This window comes from Tetranychus urticae, chromosome 2 (genome assembly GCF_039701765.1).
Source record: "Tetranychus urticae isolate SD_2017Ah chromosome 2, NJAU_TeUrti_SD_1.0, whole genome shotgun sequence".
NCBI classification, from domain to species: Eukaryota; Metazoa; Arthropoda; class Arachnida; order Trombidiformes; family Tetranychidae; genus Tetranychus; species Tetranychus urticae.
In genome coordinates, this window is record NC_142959.1 from 6,273,437 (window position 1) to 6,293,393 (window position 19,957).

Sequence of the window (19,957 nt, forward strand, 5' to 3'; positions counted from 1 at the left end):
CCTAAGAATTAGGTCCAACTAATAGACATAGGTCAGTTATTAGGTTCCGATCATACTAAATTAAGCAGGAATGAGACATTGATGATTCAATTTTATCCATTGGATTAATTGTAATTTTTAAAATCATTAGTATTGTACAGCAAAAAATAACAGTAACATTTGACCATTAACATGAAATTAAAATTATGGAATATTGTAAAATATCAATTTAAAATATAAAATAACCAACAATTAACAAAAAATATGATTAGTAAACAAAAGCATAGAAAAATATGAGACGTAAATTGTAATTTGTTGATTGTTGTCCATTTTTGCTTCTTGTTTCCATTTGATTGTGCAGTCTATCACAATTTGATTTCGTGGCCAATGAATTAAACAGAGTTTTCTTATAGAGTTAATCAAACTTCCCAATTAGATTCAATTCTTATTCTAATCAAACCCCAAAAATGATGAATGGTGAAGAGATGATGTTGTTTTTTGACATGAAGATGAGTATATAAAAAAAAGGTTGCGATTAACAATGAAAAAATAATTAACCAATAATTTACAGCGAATTGAATAAAAAACATATTGAACTCTGGATGATTTCGGTGATAATGATGAGAATGATGAAGTAGATGATAACAAGGAATCAATAAAAAAATAGTATCATCAGGTAAAAATTAATCTAGTCGATGGTGATAATAAAAGTTGATTATAATCTGTTTACTTTGTTCCCTTTTATGTGCGTTTTAGGATCCAAAATGAAGATTATGATGGGATTTAATCATTCGGATGAATTAATGGATGGCTGATTTTAATCAAGTGAATTGATTATTGACATTGACTGGCAGCCGCAGCCGCTGCTGCCGCTGCTGCTGCTGCTGCTTGAGCTGCCAAAGCTTCTGGATGTTTGGTTCGTTTGTGTTTTGAAAGATCGCCTGGCCATTTGAAAATTTTGGGACAAAGGTTACATGGATGGCGCTCATTAAGATGAACCGAACGATAATGTAGCTTGAGTACATCGGGACGGACAAAGACTTTGTGACACTCTGGACATGGACTGATATCTTGTGCTTTGTTTCCCTTTCGAGGTCTTCCCGGTCCTCTGGGTTGAAGGAAGTCTGGTGTTACTAGAGGAGTTGATGAGTTTGTTGAAGAGTGTCCATTGGATTGATTATTATTATTGATATTGCCATTATTTTGATTGTTTTGTTGATTAGCTGTTGCGTTATTGGCTCTATTGAGAGGAGATGAAGACGAAGACGAGGCTGATGAAGATGATGACAGTGAAAGTGGATTGACTCCAGGATGACCCATTGCCGCTGCCAAAGACATTCCCGTGTGATTTGAGACTAACATAGCTAATGAACGATTTTGTGCTGCCAGGGAAGCAACTGGATTGGAGTGATAACCTTTACCATGAGGATCAGAGGAATGATAAGAATCATCCATAAAACCTTCCTTCCAATCAAGGTTAATAGGATTGGATTGGTCATCTGAATGGTGATCTCCTTGTTTGGCAAATGGTGCCATTGATTGAAGTTGCTCATAAAATTCAATTAACTTGGCTTCTTGAGAATCATGGTGGAAAGATTGTTGCGTTAACTGGTACAAATGTTGACGCTGAAGCTGTTGTAAACGAAGCTGTTGTTGCCTTTGGAAAATTATATCTATCCAGCAAAATGATTATTCCGAAAGATCCATCCATTTATATATCGATTTCAGCATTTTTTGATCCAGATTAATGAAAAGCGTTTTTTTTTGATGGATCATCAACCAGCCAAACAAAAGGTGAAAGGATAAGAAATGGATAAACAAAAGAAATCAAAATATTATTAGAAACTTTTATTGCAGCGTAAAAAAAAGAGTGGATATAATATAAAAAGATTGGATGAAGAAAGTAAAGTGAACTTGGCTTAGCCAGAAGGGTGGATTAACTAATCTAAACACGAAATGGTTAAGCAGTGAAGGTTGAAAATGGGTCAACAGAATAACCAAATTTTTTTGAGCCTCATTCTTGTTTTTATCTGACTTTACCAGGCAAGAAAAAAGAGGTTTCAACTTATCAATGCTCAAATTTAGGACAGTAACATGAAAAATTCTGGTTTCTCCTGAACCTGTTGAACATCAAGTTGATCATTTTATACTTGAAATGGTTTTAAATTTTATCTTCTTTTTTCTTCTTCACATCAACCAATTTCATCTTCTTTCACGGCCTGGACAATTTATTCAAATACAAATGGTCGGGTTGCATGTAAAAATTATACAAATTATGATGGCGATGTTGATTAAATCAAAGCAAATTGAAACTTCAAATCAATCCATCATAACTCAATTGAATGAATTATTTATTTCCATAAGAAAATGGCTAATCAATTAAATAGTGTTCTGCTATTTCTGCTATTTAGGATAATTCAAGTCTTCACATCATTCACTCGATTAGTTGACATGAACCTGTAAAAACGTTCTCCTGTCACCCAAATAATGTAACATGGTCGATCAAGGTACAATCTGGTTTCTTGATTAAACAGTTGAATTGATTATTAACTATCACTGACACTGGGCCATCATGGTTAATCAATTGGCACCAAAATATTTTACCATTTAGTCTTGCAAGATAATTGACTGGCTATCAACAATGTTTACATCGATTCCGACACAACTAGCAATGAATTACCAAAATTTGGTTAAGGTAATAGAAGGTAAATCAAGGAACACAAAAAATTGAATTGAAAGTTAAACGTAATCAGATTAACGTGTGTAACCCAGAAAATGTAAAAAAAAACAAAATCCTGCAACAGGTAACAATGAACAAGTTTTACATTGTTGTTAACCTTGTAATTAAAGTGCTTGTCACCTAAATGTACACTTACTATGGAAAGTAACCTTCGACCTAAATCAACCTTCTAACCATTGTTATCAAGGTTTTATTGTTTTCCAAATCAAGTGTTTCTTAATCATCAAATAGTCATTTTTTATTTTCAAGTTTACCTTTATTTGTAATTTGATAACCCATTTTTTGTGTGCTCAGCATCATCTTAAATCAAGGTGATCGGTTGAAAAGCTTGCACCTAAAAAACTAGTCTAATTTGACTAAACACGAATTAGGTTTACTCAGAGTTTCATGACTATTGAGTGTTGATTTTTACAGTTGGATGGATACATTACCAGAGGAAAAATGAGGGTTTTCCTGAATTATGATTATGTTAATCATACTGCATAATTTGAAAATTGTTTCCTTTCTAGTAAAACTGAAATTTTTTGCCACAAAAACAGGTAACAACATCTCAAGAAAGGTATGACAAATGTGCGATGTTGGAAAATTGTGGAAAGGATAAGGAAGAGAAGAAATGACGAGAAAATAACCTTAAACTACAGGAAAGCGTTAATTTGTTTCTAAAATGATTTAATCACAGTCAATTTAGCAGTAATCAGCAGAGAGCACAAGTAAATTATTAGATCCATTAACTTTGGACTTGTTGGCTGGTCAAGTTGACTGGAGTAGAAATTAATAGAGCTGATGATATTAAAGAAACACATACAGTCGTCAAAATTTTAACAATAAACTAGAAATTAACTGTTGGTCAAAAGATCTTGACCAAGTTAATGCTGTTGAGGTGAATTTATGAAACTGGTTATAAAAATTGGGTTGATAAATCTTTTCAATTTCAGACAAAAATTTAAAATAAAACGAGAAATAAATTGTAAAAATTTTCAATAGATTAAGATCTAACCTCTTACATTGAAGGCTAGAATAATCAAAGCTTTAGCTGTCTATTACTAAGAGGTTAAAATAACAATGGCAATGGCGGTAATCTTTTTAGGTTTAGACAAAGGCTAACAGAAATGATCTATGAGTGTTAATTTTTGGTGAGGTTGGATTAAACAAAGAAACTGGTTAAATTGAACTTACCCTTTGCTATTTCAACGTCATAATCATCATTGTCACCGTTCATTTCATCTGTCATGTAGCCATCCATATCTTCGACAGTGGTGTTAATTACAATTGGCTCGTCATCGCCATTTTCTCGTTTATCATCTTCATCATTATCCTCGTCCGATTGACTACCATTGACTTTGTTGTTGTCAAAATCACCTTTTGAACTCATATTTTTACCATTTTGGTTAACTCTTTTATTTATTTTTCCCTCTTTGTTGCTGTTTTCATCATCTATTTCATCGTCGCCCTCATCATCAGCTCGCTCAGTGTCACCATCATCATTATGATTATTCTCTGAATCACTTCTCTTTGAATTATCATGCTCATCGCATTGGCGTGTACCGTCTTCATCTGAATCAATATTAGTCTCAATAGTCAACTGTAATGGTTTATCATCATCACAATCAGAAGTGTCATTATCATTCTTTCCAGACTCGTCTGAATAAGAAGCACCTTTACCATTACTTTTACTCTTATTTTCGTTATCATTATCATCTTGATCTTTTGTCCTCTTCTCTTTACCATCTTCTCCGTCCTCTGTATCATCTGAGTTTACATTGGTTCTCATATCTTCTGGCTTATCTTCATCATCTTTGGTTGATTCAGATGAGCCTGATGAACCTTCAACTTTAATCTTCAAATTAGACTCTGATGATTCTTTGCGTTTTGAATCATCCAATGATCCGGAGGCGGAAGGTGAATCACATGAACGTGAAGGGGATCCTTTTGATCCATGAGAAGATGATGAGGATGCAGAAGAACCTGGAACCAGTGATAATGGTTGTGAATGTTGAGAAGATGATGAATTTCTCAATAATTGCTGTTGTAAAATTTGTTGCTTCATTTGTGCTTGCATTTGTTGGGTTCGCAATTTTTGAGACTTTAATTGACGCTGTTGATGCTTTTGCGCCAAAAATTGCTCAACAGTAATATTCCGTGATTTCAATTGTTGATTCAACGTTGCTTGAAGAATTTCTTGCGAGGTTGAATAACCAGATAAATTGGAGCTAAACCTGGCTGGGGAAGATAATGCACTCCTAATAGATTCAGCTGAAGACAAGTTTAAACCATGATGTGAGTAATCCCCATTGGCACTCAAACTCAGTCGATCGTTAAAACTAGGTGAGGTTCCAGAAGAATTGTTTTCAACCGTGATTCGTGATTTTTTCATTGGAGAATCAAGTCCATTTGTGAATAGAGAGGAAGAAATAAGGGAATCAGACGATGATCGTTTCCATGAAGATGAGGTAGAACCGTTAGTTGACAAATTGAGTGACCCAAGAGGTGTTTGTGTAATGGGATTACCCGAAGTCAATGATGCCAGAATACTATGAGTGGAAGCCGAATTTGGTGATGAAGATGAATGGTGATGATAAGAGGATCCTGATGATGATGAGCCAATATAATTAGACATTGATTTATCACCATCACCGTGGTTTGAAGATCCGAATCCGTTTGCAGCCATTGCTGCAGCTACACCAGATGACTGTAAACTACTAGATTCCACTTTAAGATCTGATAATCCACTGACCTCAAGAGCTCGAGCTGCATGTAAAATAGCTGATAATTTATCACGAGAAACGGAAACTTCACCTTTGTAGATAAATTCAACGATAGCTCGTAATTCACTCAAAGCTAAATCTTTGATAACAATGACCGGGTATTGACAAGGGTTATTTGAAAAAGGTTGTGCCTCGAAAATGGCTTTGAAATATGGTGAAAATGTTGATAAGATAACTCGGTGAGCACGAATTGTTTGACCTCCATTGCAGATTAACGTTACATCTGTCATTGATTCCGTTTTGAGAAGCTTGGAGAAACCAGATACAATCTCATCGGAATGGTTAACCCGACGAAGCCTCAATGGTTTAGACATTGGTTGTGTTGATGGAGATCCCGATGATCCCAACATGGTTAAAAATAATAATTTAAAAACGTATTACTTGATCAATTGAAGAGTAAGTTGGCAAATAAAATTTGTAAATATCCGAAGATGATACTAATTATTTTACGTTTTTGTTCACAGTTATACAAAAAAGGTTTGATTTGCTTTTAGCACAGTTTGAATTGGCTGTAGATAAATCCCATAAGTCATTGGTTGTTGATATGCAATTGGATTAAACGTAAATCTCAAAGTAATTTTCATCGATAAGTTTCACAAATCTTTTTACATTTAAACAAAAGCTGGACTTGTTGCAGTGTAACAAAATGTTGATGTAACTTGGTATGAATGTTGATAAACGTGATCATCAAAGTTATCAAAACAAGAACATATTATATGGCGGAAGACTATTGTGAAAATAAAAGGCAACTGACGGTAAAATAGGAAGATGATGTTGGATGAAAAAATACGAAAGAAAAATACCTTTAATCAGAGTAAAAATTAAATGACTGAGGTGAAAAGTAAGTAGCACAAAATGAAATTATTATCTCTCCCTCACTTGCCAAAAATCTTTCTCACTCCCAAATTTGTGTGACCCAACTCACTGAAAATTTACTTTCTTTCTCATTTGCCACAGGTCTTAATAATTTTACCTCTATCCAGGGTAAGGTGAAGAAGATGCTAAAACAGAAGAAAGAGAAGTAAGGTCAAAAGCTATTCTGTCAAATTGTCCTGGATAAAATTTTCTTGTACCGTTGGCCTAATAACCCTCAAGAACCACCCTGAAGGAGGAGAGACCTGAGATGATTAGATAATGAGGATAAATAGAGATTCAGTGAAGGAGGTTGGAGCTAGAGCGAAGAAAAAAACATGAAGATAAGCAAGAGAGGGAATCAATTTTATTCAGTTTTATTATTATTTACTGTTATTTCTCTCCAACTCTCTTTCTCATTCTCTCCCTCTCTACACTGACAGACAACTTTGAAGGAATCAAAGAAAGAGTGAGAAACCAGAAAATTGTCCGTCCAAAAAGAGTAAGAAGAGAGAGAGAGAGAGAAGATGATGGGAGGTAAAAGGTAACCTGAATAATAATGAATTAAGAAAGCGTAGTTACAAAAAGGGGTTGACTGTACGTTGACTGCGTGCTTATTTTAACATTTATTTGATCGTTGTTGCAATGCTGTTAAGAAAGATAAAAAAGCTAACATTTTGTCTAACGGTACCTAGTTACCCAATAAGCCTTAAAGAAAAAAGAAGGAGGAGAAAGAAGAGAATGAAGAAAAGCAAGAATCATGTAACTGTCCGGGAACGTAGGTTAGATATAAGAATGTGTTTCCAATCAGCAGGCATAAATCAAAGGTTAAAAGACTAACAACCTCTATAGATTTTGATGATTTCAATTGTGAGGAGATGAAGTTTATTAGAGGATGAATGAAACAAACGATGAATTTAAAAACAAAAATTATAACTGTCAACCTCATATTTCAATGATCGATTGTAGTAAATATGTTTAATTGCAGAGCAATTTATTCACAGATCGACAAGATTGGAGTCGAAATGGTTTACAAAAATATTTGAATATTTACCAAAGGTCCTTTCTTATGTCAACCATTATGACCGTTATCTCCTTTGATAGTTAAATGTGAGAGTGATCCCGATGAGTTTGTTCCCTCATTAATTTATATTCAATATCTTGATTACATAGGTTTCATGGACCAATAGAGAACCATGACCCAGTCAATTATTACAGAAGCCGTCATCCTGAAGTTGGAAACAATTTAGGCTGTCTATTAGCCGACCATGGACATGACCGGTTGGCCAATTCAAGAGGAAAAACTTATTCAACGAACCAAACTAATTCCTTTTCAAGGTAACAGCTGTGAATTGATTAAATTGTTGAGACATTTACATATCTGACGTTTTCGGTGTCTATCATTTTTCAGATAAAAAATATTGGGATTTTCTTATGACGAAATGGCCCTCCATGACATTCGCAAGACTCAGCAATAGCTTTTGTACTTTCAGAGCGATCCTAATATGCATCGATTCTTAAACCCCTGATTTTGTCGGTCCCAGTTAGCGAATGGACTTATCAGTAAAGAAAATTTAAAATCAAATGGAAATTATTGGAAGAAAAATTTAATCAGACAAAATATAACACAACAGTTATTAGAGAAAAACATTAAAGTCTATGGTCGAGTACAGAATACCTGGTCCTCTATGGTCACACATGAACTTTCTATTTGGTCGTCAAGCTGTACGATCTGATTTCCTGGTGACCTGGTCGAGGTGCACAAAATCATGGAAGCGTCTCTGGTCACTCATATATACCAACCCATAAACCTGGTCCTCTAATTGCTAAGCCAAAGTATAGTCAACCTTATCAACCTTCACTCAACAGATTAATCACTCACATTTATCTCTCGTAACCTCCCATGAACAACCTCCTACTTACTTTAAAGAATTTCTTTCTCTACTTTCTCCAGACACTTTGTTGTTATCCCTTCTCTTTCATCATCATCATCATTCTCATCATTTCAGTGATGACCTATTTTCTCGCTCTCTCTCTCCAATCCCTTCAAGGTACCTGTAAGGCAACTTTACCTCTTACCGAAGGGCTTCAATTGGTTTACCTCTTTTTTTTCTCAATTTTTTTTACCTGCACTTATCTTCTTTCCAACATTATCATCATCATTTTTACCTGTTGCTCACTTCTTAATCTTGTTTCTTCTTTTTTACTTTCTTTTTTCTTGTTTTTATCCATTTCAAGATTGACCCACTCCATCACCAATGAATGAATAACCACTCAAAGTGCATGAATGTGTCCTAAATACTTCACAGGTTTTTGCGTATTTTTTTTCTCTTTCTTTCATTTAGATTGAGAAAGGGAACGATGAAGATGATGATGATGATAATAATGGTTGCGATCATGATGAGAGTGGGAAAAAGAAGTTAACTGTTCTTTTTTATACTCCATTATGAGATAGACTCATGATAAATATGAAATAACCGTTAGGTTATTGAATCGCTCCACACTTTCCTCAATTGATTTTATAGCATTTTTTTTATACAAATCAAAATGATATATTTATAAAAAAAACAAGTTTCCTCTGAATAACTCCTTGAACTCTTTCAGTTATTTTACTTCATCAAGCTATTATCATTTCATCTCACTTCTTTATGCCTTTTTACTCCTTGTTTCATCTTTTTATCATGTAATCTTATCATGACTCTTTTCCCTCTCTCTCTCCTTTTATTCAGTTTGAATGAACATTCATTGGATCGTAGAATCAGGCAAAGCCTCTGCAGGAGTGAAGACCTAATTTAAGTCTAAATTCAGTTGGAAAAAAAAGATGGAGACGATCAAGTGAACAAAACAAACCGCTCAAGGCTCATCATTAGTATCATCTTTTGGCGTTCCTACGTTCGTAATCTTTTTTTCCCAACTGCCTTCAAGCTTAAAAATATTAGTTAATTTACTCATTCAACACATCATCATCTTCATAATCATAATCATTATTATTGCCTTTTCACTCAACTCCTTCCCCATAACCTGAAACAAGAGAAAAGATTTGTAAATCTTGAACAACTCTCAACTCTATCACCATTAATCTGAACTAAATTTTACAAACCTTTTCTCTTTCATTATTCAACCCACCCTCGTCAGTTTTTCTTTGCCCACTCTTCCTCTCACCAGCAACATCATCTTCTTCTCGATTAACCCATTTAGAAGAGCAAAAAAGCCGTTCATTTGTTAAAAGAGCAACGAAAGAGAAAGAGGTTTATGTCTAACTATTTAGCTAATACTTCTTACCTTTCGAGAGAGTCTTAAGAAAGTTTAAATTGTATAAGGGGCCTGCCCTAAATATCCTTAAATTTTGATCTTTCTAAACCCGCCTTTGGCTAATTGTGACCCAAAAACAAAAAAAAACACTAATATTAAGCAGGTGAATAAGCAGAGATTGAAAGAGAGAGAGAGAGAAGGAGAGGAAATTAAAGTTAAAAAAATGGGAAATTGTTTCGTGTAGTTACGTTGCAAAGTTATTAGTTATAGTACGAAATCCTGTATTACCAGATTAAATCGCGAACAAGCAAATTCCCTGAACAGAACGTAGGTCGTTGACAACATAAAAGCATTAATATTTTAGAACAAACCTTAATTTTCTTTATGCTTTTCGTTTACAATGAAAATAATAGTAATAATAACAATTTTCTTTTTTATATTGTACGAAATAACAATCAAAAAAGCTTGACTTTTTTTTGCCAATTTAGGTTTTTTTATCTTCACTTTACTCGCTTGAAACTTTTCAAGAAATTCATTTTTCTTCGTTTTCTTTTCCCATTTTCAGTGAATCGGTAAAGCCATGATTGGTCCCCTTGGTGCAAGTTAAACGCACGGAATAGCACATAAAAAGATTTTATCCAAACAAAGCCAGGCCACAAATTGTCACAATACATTGTAATGGATGGAAACTGTCAAGTTATATAAATTAATGCAGATAAATTGGTGTAAAATTAGAAGTGCGCTCAAATGAGATGGCAAATGGTCGGAAACACAAAAAAAACATTCAGACAAACAATTAGAGATGAAAATGGTCAGCTAATCTTAATGACCTGACCCAATGAGGTTGACGTTACAGGGGATAGATGGAGATGATAATAATAATGCAAGAATACGAGAAGATTGACCCAATCTAAGGAAAAAGAAAACCAGAATTATCATTATTTACCATCATTTGGATCAATCTTGTCTTCATTAGCTTCGTTGTTTACCTCCATGATCTTTGACCTCATCGAGATTTCCCAAATTTTGCCCAGATTATGTTTCCAATCGTCACCATTTGGCCATCTTTAATCTTCATATTTACCTTTACCATTTTTCTTGGTTTGTCAACATGAAATATATTATTTTAGGCCAAAAAAACCTGATGGAGAAAAGCTCAAAAATTGAAGTTTCAAGAAGAAGAATCAAGAAAAGGTGGAAAATACAAGAAAAAAGAAATGAGACAAAACAAGAGGAGAAAGAGGAGAAAACAAAGATCTGAAAAGAGGCCAATCACTCTTTCTTGACTCTTGAATTACCTATTTTTTTGGTGTATATACATATTCATCGGAATCCTGTTTCAACTGAACTCGTTACATGGAATCAAGGTTCAATTTAAAACCTTTTCTTCTCACTTTGCTGCATAATATTACCGTATATTGCCGTTAAGATGATTGTCTCAATTATTATGGCAATATTCCTAAAAATTATTTCTACTTCTTTCTTATCCATTTTTTTCTTAAACTCGACTCTTACTTGTACTCTTTCCCTAACTCGCTCTTAACACATACACTCACACAAACACTCACTCAACATCCTTAATCACCTGAGAGCTGAGAGAAATGAGTAAACAAGTGAATGAGTAAGCAGAAGACGAAGAAGAAGAAAAAAAATTTGAAGAAGAAAGAGGTGAAAGAGTTTGAGAAACAGGTATTAGTGAGTAAAGTTGAATGAGAAAAGAGATAAAATAACGGGCCAAACGAGATCGTTGTTTATGCACTTTTATGTATTAAATCAAGTTTCAACAGTCCGTTAACTCGACCTAAAAACATAGATTCAGATGTATGAGTGAGCGGAGTAAGAAAGTTAATGTTCACTCACACAGCACGTATATTAGACACTCAAGACGAATGCTGAAAAGAGTGTTAACAATTATCATTGAAAAAGAGAAGAGAGAAAGAGAAAGAGAGAGAGAGAAAAAAAAGATTAGAATTAGATATTTAATTCTCTTTCTTTTCTTTCTCCTTCTTTCCCTTGACGTTTCTCAATTGTACCGTAAAGGTAAATAAGTAATCATTTTACTGTATATGTATGAGCAAAGTAACCTTAACCTGTCCGTAAATTGTAATAATATGTTCATTGTGTTCACATGTGTGGATACAATTGATGTGAATGACTTATCTTAATGTAATTATTATATCTTTCTTCATCTCTGTTGGTATATTGACTTAATTAATGTAAAATAATTGCTGTATTATTCATGAAGGCTCACCAGTAATTTTGATAAATTTACTTGTCAAATATGGCTCATTGTTGAGTTTAATCCACCTTCATCTCATTAGATAGATGCTGCCTTTTCGTACCATTTATTGTGACTCCGCACCATTCCCTATGAATATCACTGAATATGTTTTTTGGTCCAAAATTGTAAATTCAACTTTGATTTTATTACTAATCTATCTTAAATCTGTAATTAGTAGGCTCCTTTCTTGATAATTATTAGACTGGAAATTTGTCATTTAAGTATCGTGATATTCAATAACTGAATTCATTTGCTACCCTGTACTTTTGTTTATGTATTTTTGAAATGCCATTCAATGTACAACGATGATTGAATGGGAAATGAACGGTATACAGATTTTTGATGAAACCAGGCAAATTGGATAACAGTAAAGCCTTTAAATACTACGTTTTAAATGAATAAGCAAAATTATCGTTGGATTGTGAATAAATTAAATGATTCAATAGGTAATCAGTGGCAATGAACCGAAGAAGGGAAATTAAGGTAAAGGTAAAAAAATAGACAATAAACAATATGAAGGAGAGATAGTGAGAGAAGCAGATAATCAATTATACAATTAGATATTTACCTCCATCACCATCATCACTCAACTATTATCAAGCTTTAAAGCCTAAAGATAGATGTAATAAAAATGAGAGGGAGAGAAAGAGTGAGAGAGAGAGATCATCATGAATGTCATCATAGACGAGAAGCTGATGCAATGAATAGGATAAGATGAAAGACAGAAATGATGGTTAACTAATAATCTGAATGGAGAAGGAATCCAAGTTTGCACCGAATGAACCATATTAATGTTATAAATACAACCAATACCATTGACATGGTCCGATACCTTGATTGATGGAGAAGATAAAAAAGAAATCATGAAATCAATGATGATCAAGTGCACAGCAAGAAGCAAAGTAAAGATGAAGATAGATTGATGATGAGAATAATGATGATTCTGAAGAGAGGAGAGAAAGTTGCAACCTGATGTTGAGCAACATTATTTAGCATAAAAAAAAGAGAAGTAAAATAAACCAGAAAACAGGAGTCATTTTAATTGTTGGTTTCTCACTCTCTATTTGTTGCCCAAAATTTTTCTAAATAGTTTCTTTGACTTCTTCATTTGAGCTTCTACATTTTCACCATCAAAATCTTGCATCTTTTTTGCTGAAATATACAGTTACCTTTTTTTGTTGCTTTCACCAAATCAGAGTAACAGGTAGTCATGTTGTTGCAATGTCATATGTTAAGGCTTTTTTTTGTTCACTGTCTATTGATGGGTCAATAGATTTGAAGATGTGGTTCAACAGGTAATATTTTTAAACAAGTAATGATGCCAGTGAGGAGATGAATGGATGAATGATTGCAAACCCAGGTTATTAGAAACCTGAATCCTCAGTTTATAAAAACACCAGATAAAATCTCATTTTCAAATGACAATCATAAGATGATGGCTTCTCTGGACTGACCTCAATATCAAAACAACTTTACTCTCCTTTTATCTGGGCTTTATCAGCAACTTGCGATCGACATTTATTGTGTCCATTTCGTAACAATTAAATAGATAAGATAATAAAAAATTATAATTGTTTATTAATCATTAGATAATATTGAACAACAATTAAAAAAACAACACGCAAAACAAGTTTCAAATTGAGAAACTTAAGCTATGAGAGAGAGAGTGAGCCTAAAGTGAGAATGATTTTACAACCAATGGAGGGAAATATGAAAGCTGATAACTAAACAAGAAATAGCCATTTTGAACTAATTACAATTAACTGAGGTCAAATTAAAGGCATAAATAATACAATAACGACAATAAAAGTCGACGAGCTCAGATTTCGAAGCAATATATTCATATAAAGCACATATGTTACAAACAAGAGACCAAGGTAAAGGTTACTATTAGAGTCGAGTAAATGGGTGAATCAAAAAGTGTAAGGTTTGCTGTTGTTACTTCAATTGGAATAACCATTTTGATTGTTACTTATCATTAAATCGGATTTATTATCTAAGGATGAGATAATAAGCCTTAATTTGGTAAAACACAAACAAAGGCATTGCTATAAAAATAATCATATTGACCTGAATAAAGCGATGAACAATGATTTCCTTTGGGCGAACCAGTGAAGAGAATAATTGTTATTTGTTAATTATTTCAAGTCAATTTTGAGTGAGTGTAGTTAATGATTAATCTTGCTTTTGCTCTCAATTTTCAATCTCAATTGTCAATGGTAAAATACATAATATATAACAATAGAAGTGCTGATGTTTCATTATGAATAAGTCAATCTACCTAAAAATGAAGATGTTAATGAATATCAACAGGGCGCTTTGGTAAGCTAAAAATTCTCCAATTTATCCTTATTAGTCCAAAGATGGTCAACATTGACAACAATCTAATGGACTAAATTGCAAATTAATCACTCACTGTGTGAAGTAAAGAGCAACTTGGTAAAGAATCAGTAAATTGTTACCTACGCATTTATTTCCTCATCTTACCTCCATTACAATTAGCTATTCACTTCAGAGGAAAACAAGAATGAAAATTAGAATGTGAGAAAGTTGATTGTATTCATTTTTGATTCATTATTGAGAGAAAAAAAACAAAATTTAATGTTCCCGTTGATCATTAAATTGTGTGAGCGTTAATCACGAAGCATCACATGAATCAAAATAGACTCTAGTCAACTTTGATCGTTATTTTCACTCTCTATTTCAATCTGAAAATCTTTGAATTTCACCGACATCAATTTTTGGTGACTTTAGACTACAATTGAATTACTAGGTAATAGGAAATTCAAGTCATGAATTGCTAGACACTGTCCATTGAAATCAAATTGATTTAACCTTTTTAATTAATATTGAAATATGTTTTGCTTTGTTGCCAATCAGCAGGTATAAATGAAAGGTTAAAAGACTAACAACCTCGATTGATTTTAATGATTTGAATTGTGAGAAGATGAAGTTTAGAGGATAAATCAATCAAACGGTGAATTAAAACACAAATTGTAACTGGCAAGCTCATATTTCAATCATCGATAGCAATGGATATGTTATATTGCCGAGTAACTAATTCACAGATCGACAAGTTGGAGTCGAAATGGTTTCCAAAGTCAATAAATATTTGAATATTTATCAATGGTCCTTTCTTTTGTTAACCATTGCATCTCCTTTGATAGTTAAATGTGAGAGTGATCCTGACGAGTTTGTCCCTCCATTGATTTACATCCAATCTCGTGGTTACATAGGTGAAAGTCATTACATAACTACCGATGATGGTTACATTTTACAGGTTCATCGGATAATATCACCGAAATACTTGAATTTACCAAGAAAAGCTGCTCTCCTGCAACATGGCCTTTTACTGTCTGGAATGGTTTTCATCATTAATTCACCGGGTGGAGGCGATTACTTTCATGGACCGGTAGAGAACCATGACCCAGTAAATCATTACAGAAGTCGCCATCCTGAGATTGGAAACAATTTAGGTTTTCTATTAGCTGACCATGGATATGATGTTTGGTTGGCCAATTCAAGAGGAAACACTTATTCAACCAACCACACCAAACTGAGTCCTTTTCAAGGTAACAGCTGTGAATAAATTTGTTGAGATATTTACATATCTGACGTTGTCGGTGTCTATCATTTTTCACGTTTCAGATAAAAAATATTGGGAATTTTCTTTTGATGAAATGGCCCTCTACGATTTACCAGCGGTCATCAGTCATATACAGTACGTTACTGGGCAGAAAGAAATAGCTTACATTGGACATTCCCAAGGAACAGCAATAGCTTTTGTTTTACTTTCAGAGAGACCTCAGTATGCGTCCATTCTTAAACCAGTCATTTTGTTGGCGCCGATTATGAATATATCAACTACCAAAGATGCATTGAAACATGTACTAACTGATGAAGAGTTGATGAAAGATTTGCTCAAAGTTGGTGGACCTTTGCTTCCTCATGCCTCTTTGCTCGAGCTTTTCCCAGAAGTTGTTTGCGCTACAAAACTCCTTTACATATGTGAAAATGTACTTCAAATAATGGGAGGACTCAATGTAGCCCAGTTGAACGTAACTCGACTTCCAGTTTACTTTTCATACATTCCCGCAGGAACATCAGCTAAAAATTTTGTCCACTACAAACAGATGGTTTTAAAAGGGGCTCGATATTTTGACCATGGTCCAGAAATAAATGTGGCAATGTATGGAAAATCAGAGCCTCCAGAGTTTCACTTTGATAGACTGGATACAAGTAATATGGTCATGTTTTGGAGTGAAAATGATTTGTTTTGTGGAGCAGAAGAAATGGATGCTGTTAGACGGACTCTAAGACGTAAGCATGGATAATCCTTCTAATGAAATAAGAAATAGTTCAAATTAGTCAAAATTAGTTAAAATTAATAACAATTAACAAGGATAGCAACTCAAATTTACAATAACTCAATTCATTCAAGGAAATTATTAGTAAAGTAAATTTAAAATCAAATGGAAATTATTGGAAGTAATCAGACAAAATATAACTTACCAAAGAAAAATATTTAGGCCTAGAATTGGTTTGGCTGACAATTCTTTCTTGAATGAATAACGCCATTAAAATTAGAGAAAGCAATTCGAGAAATTAATGTAACTGTGAATCCTTCAAGTTGAATTTGGGTAATTAACATATGACTGCTTGAATTTCAGGTCCTCCTATGGCCGAGTACAGAATACCGGATCCTCTTTGGTCACACATGGACTTTCTCTTTGGTCGTCAAGCTGGACGATTTGTCAATGGACCAATATTGGCCATTTTGAAACGCTATCCGATTTCCTGGTTACCTGGTCGAGGTCCTCAAAACCATGGAAGCTTCTCTGGTCACTCTAATGTACCAACACCAGCCCATAAACCTGGTCAACTGATTAATAAGCCAAAGTATAGTCGACCTTATCAACCTTCATTTAATGGGTAACATCGAGTCGGATAAGTCGACGATCGATCGGTCGAGGTAATATCAAGTCGCATAAAGCAACTGTCTTTCATTGCAATTAGTTGATTTCAAATGTACGTTTGGATACTGATCCAATTAAATTGTGAAATTATTTTACCTGAGGCAGTCCAACTTTATAACAAACTAGGGAAACTGTCGCATCTGTAAATGCAATCAATAAAAATGCGTAAAAACAGTAAAAATTGATGGATAAAAAAGTTGAATTAATAATTAATTTTGGTTTGTTGAAATTAATCTTTTATTCAAAATGTTTATTGTCTGTCTTGTACTTGTTAATGGGCAACCTTTAAGAAGTGGAAAATCTCTGTTCTCGTGAATCTCACCTTATAAGGGCTTAATCAATTTCTTTCTTCATCTATCAACTGAAATAATCAAGAGACCGATTGATTTATTAGGATATTCATGTAATATATTAACGGAAATAGTTAACTGACGAGAACAACTAAAAACTATCCTTCAACATAGTGTATTTAATGTACCATCTTTCATCGCCTTGCCATAGTCTAGTACCAATATTGCTACCTAACGCTTAATTTTAATCAGCCTTACAAGCTAGTTTTAATTCAATTTTTGACTTTTTTCAATTGTTTCATATTAAAGTGTTGGACAATACCTAATACCTTAAAATGTTACATTGGCCACCGTCAACAATCACAGTGTTTGTAATTACATTTGTTATACTCAAGTCATCTGCAAGCTCAGATAAACCTTCAAGCCTATTGTGTCCACCCTATTGGATTTATATTAATATAACTGATAAATGTATTAAAAGTACACCAATTATAGGATCTAATGACGACAATCTTAAATATTGTAATCACTTAAACGCGTCAATGATAACAATTGAATCAAGTGAGGAAAATGATGAAATATTCATGAAAATTGACCCATTGTATTTCTTTCGATTCTGGATTGCTGGTAAAACAGAAGGATTTATGTTGAATGAAAAACATGAAACAAAAGTAGATTTGATGAAATCAACAAATTTCAGCAATTGGGAACACAATTCTCCCCATTGTCCATCAGGTGAACAATGTTGTATTATGGTCAACTTTAACAAAAAATGGTTTGATATTGATTGCTCTATTCATTCTTTCTTTGCCTGTGAGAAACGTCGCATTTCTGAGTCATCCGATTTTAATCAAAGTGTTTCAGCCGAAAATCCAAGTCCAGAAGAAATCGAATGCTCCGGAAGAGTAGAAATGAAGGCTCCACTTGAGAATGGGACTGCAAAAGTCGAAAACGAAAATGAAGTCAATCATATAATCTTTGAAACAACCCCAGTATCATCGTCTTCAAAACCAGAGACACCTTCATTAGAACCACGATCAACAAAACTTGATACATCATGGCCAATGCTACAAACACCACCACCACCAACGTTTCGACCAGCACCCTCATATGCGACGAAACCTAATCTCACCATCAATGGCATTACCACCAACTTCACCGTAAACTCTATTACCACATTACTCTATTACTCTATTATCTCAACTGTGACACGATTTAACACATTTAACTGAACCAATCATCGTTTCCAAAAGCACCGGTGGTAACAGTTTTGAGGGATTGATTAATGCAAAAGTCAACTTTGACTGATCTTTATTTTCACTTTTTGACAATAGATAAAACATTTCCAGTAAAGACAAGCTTTAATCTTTGATTTCCAGGCAGTAATAATAACAATAACAATTTACAATTGACAATCAAAATTTATTTAAAATCATCTCTCAACTGCCATCTGTTGTTGGATAAACAATGTTTCATTTATTCACAACAATTTCAATTTTTTTGTATTTCCCACTTAATGATGCCCGGTTAACTCGTATCCATAACTACGTAACTTTTCCCAATTTACCGGTTAACAATAACCAGAGTTTAATTAATACAACCATCGATTTAATGTTATTTTATTTAAATGTTAATTGACAACTATTCAGACCAAAAATTTACCCTCTCAACGACATTAAGTTAATGTCAATCTTGACCAGCTTCTTGGACTTTCATGGACTCTGGGATTATTGAAAAAAGAAACTTAAACAATCTCAATCATTAACAATTTCCTGTAATGCAGATTCAATCTTATGGCCGTTTTCATTCTCGTTTTTAATTCTAATCCGTCATAATAAATGCTCAAACCTGACCAAACAATTGTGTTTTAATTTGAAATAACCAACTCTAGTCAAACTGTTTAAAAATTCACCAAGAATCTGAAATCTAGTATTTCCTAGCAAATATAGCAACATCTTGTTGAGTATCCATCAATTAATGAGTGTTAACATACATTATAAATATGTTTCTCCCCTGTCAATCTGAATTTAACCTTTACTCGACATTTTCCTTCTTCTTTATTTACTTTGCTTTTGCTTTTTATCATCGTAATTGTGTTTGTATCACCTTTCTCCGTCCCTTCCCTAACCTCACTCCCAACCAAACATAAAGGTCGATATCAAACCTTGACCCAAATTTGACCAATTACCTCTTGTTATTGATGATATTTGGTTGTTATTTTAGGCTTTCTCACACCATTTCTCATTCCCTTCATATTTATAAAGTACATGTAATATTTACTCATTGTTTTGCCATATATAATTAGTAGCTTCCCACAGGAACAACCTTTTCATGTCCGTGAAAGTACATTTTATATTGATTATCGTTCATTTCAATAATACTGACACTCATGATTTCTGTTATGAAATTTTCCCATTTCTTCATATTTTGATTAATATACCTTTTAACCAACTCTGATATCAACCTTCATCCTCACTATTAATGAGATAATATCTCAAAATTAATATCTCACAACATCTGAAATAATAATTGAAATAACATAACGATTCCTTTCAATTGTCATATTAAATAATATGTTTCCAAAATGATTCATTTAAAATTTACATTCTCCTACAGTTATTACCAAATTAACCATTGATAATTGACCAAATTGACCACAATTCCAATCTATTGATGATACATGATTTACACCAAAGCATATGATTTATCTCACTCTTTGTGTCCAACTAAATTCAACTGATAACATCTCACCTTGACATGCATAAAAATCAACCGATAACTTTGATAACTTGATTCATTTTCACGATGAAAACCCTTTTTTA

General features: G+C 33.4%; 2 protein-coding genes and 2 long non-coding RNA genes across 16 annotated transcripts; 2 read left to right on the forward strand and 2 right to left on the reverse strand.

Moving 5' to 3' along the window:
- Positions 1–85: 85 nt before the first annotated feature.
- Positions 86–5,834, reverse strand: LOC107366112 (uncharacterized). Its single transcript, XM_015933683.3, has 2 exons — positions 3,896–5,834; positions 86–1,652 (listed from the first exon to the last, which is right to left on the reverse strand). Exons 1-2 carry the CDS (start codon positions 5,832–5,834, stop codon positions 814–816), a joined length of 2,778 nt encoding a protein of 925 aa, XP_015789169.1. The 3' UTR covers positions 86–813.
- On the forward strand, positions 5,742–12,445 carry LOC107366117 (uncharacterized). Of its 8 annotated transcripts, XR_016198301.1 has the most exons (8): positions 5,742–5,880; positions 5,949–6,325; positions 6,442–7,446; positions 7,510–7,674; positions 7,748–8,172; positions 8,575–8,645; positions 9,066–9,228; positions 10,154–12,445. It is a non-coding gene; the product is annotated as an uncharacterized LOC107366117 (long non-coding RNA). The 8 variants fall into 8 exon arrangements; XR_003083002.2 differs by having other exon boundaries at positions 6,442–7,674; XR_003083003.2 differs by lacking the exon at positions 8,575–8,645.
- LOC107366116 (uncharacterized) lies at positions 9,947–16,546 on the reverse strand. 6 transcript variants are annotated; one of them, XR_003082996.2, is made up of 6 exons: positions 16,382–16,546; positions 13,039–16,208; positions 12,438–12,701; positions 10,887–11,480; positions 10,578–10,729; positions 9,947–10,498 (listed from the first exon to the last, which is right to left on the reverse strand). It is a non-coding gene; the product is annotated as an uncharacterized LOC107366116 (long non-coding RNA). The 6 variants fall into 6 exon arrangements; XR_016198308.1 differs by having other exon boundaries at positions 9,947–10,277; positions 10,535–10,729; XR_003082999.2 differs by lacking the exon at positions 10,887–11,480.
- LOC107366113 (lysosomal acid lipase/cholesteryl ester hydrolase) lies at positions 14,958–18,992 on the forward strand. Its single transcript, XM_015933684.3, has 3 exons — positions 14,958–15,441; positions 15,518–16,189; positions 16,540–18,992. Exons 1-3 carry the CDS (start codon positions 14,958–14,960, stop codon positions 16,803–16,805), a joined length of 1,422 nt encoding a protein of 473 aa, XP_015789170.2. The 3' UTR covers positions 16,806–18,992.
- The last annotated feature ends 965 nt before the right edge of the window (positions 18,993–19,957 follow it).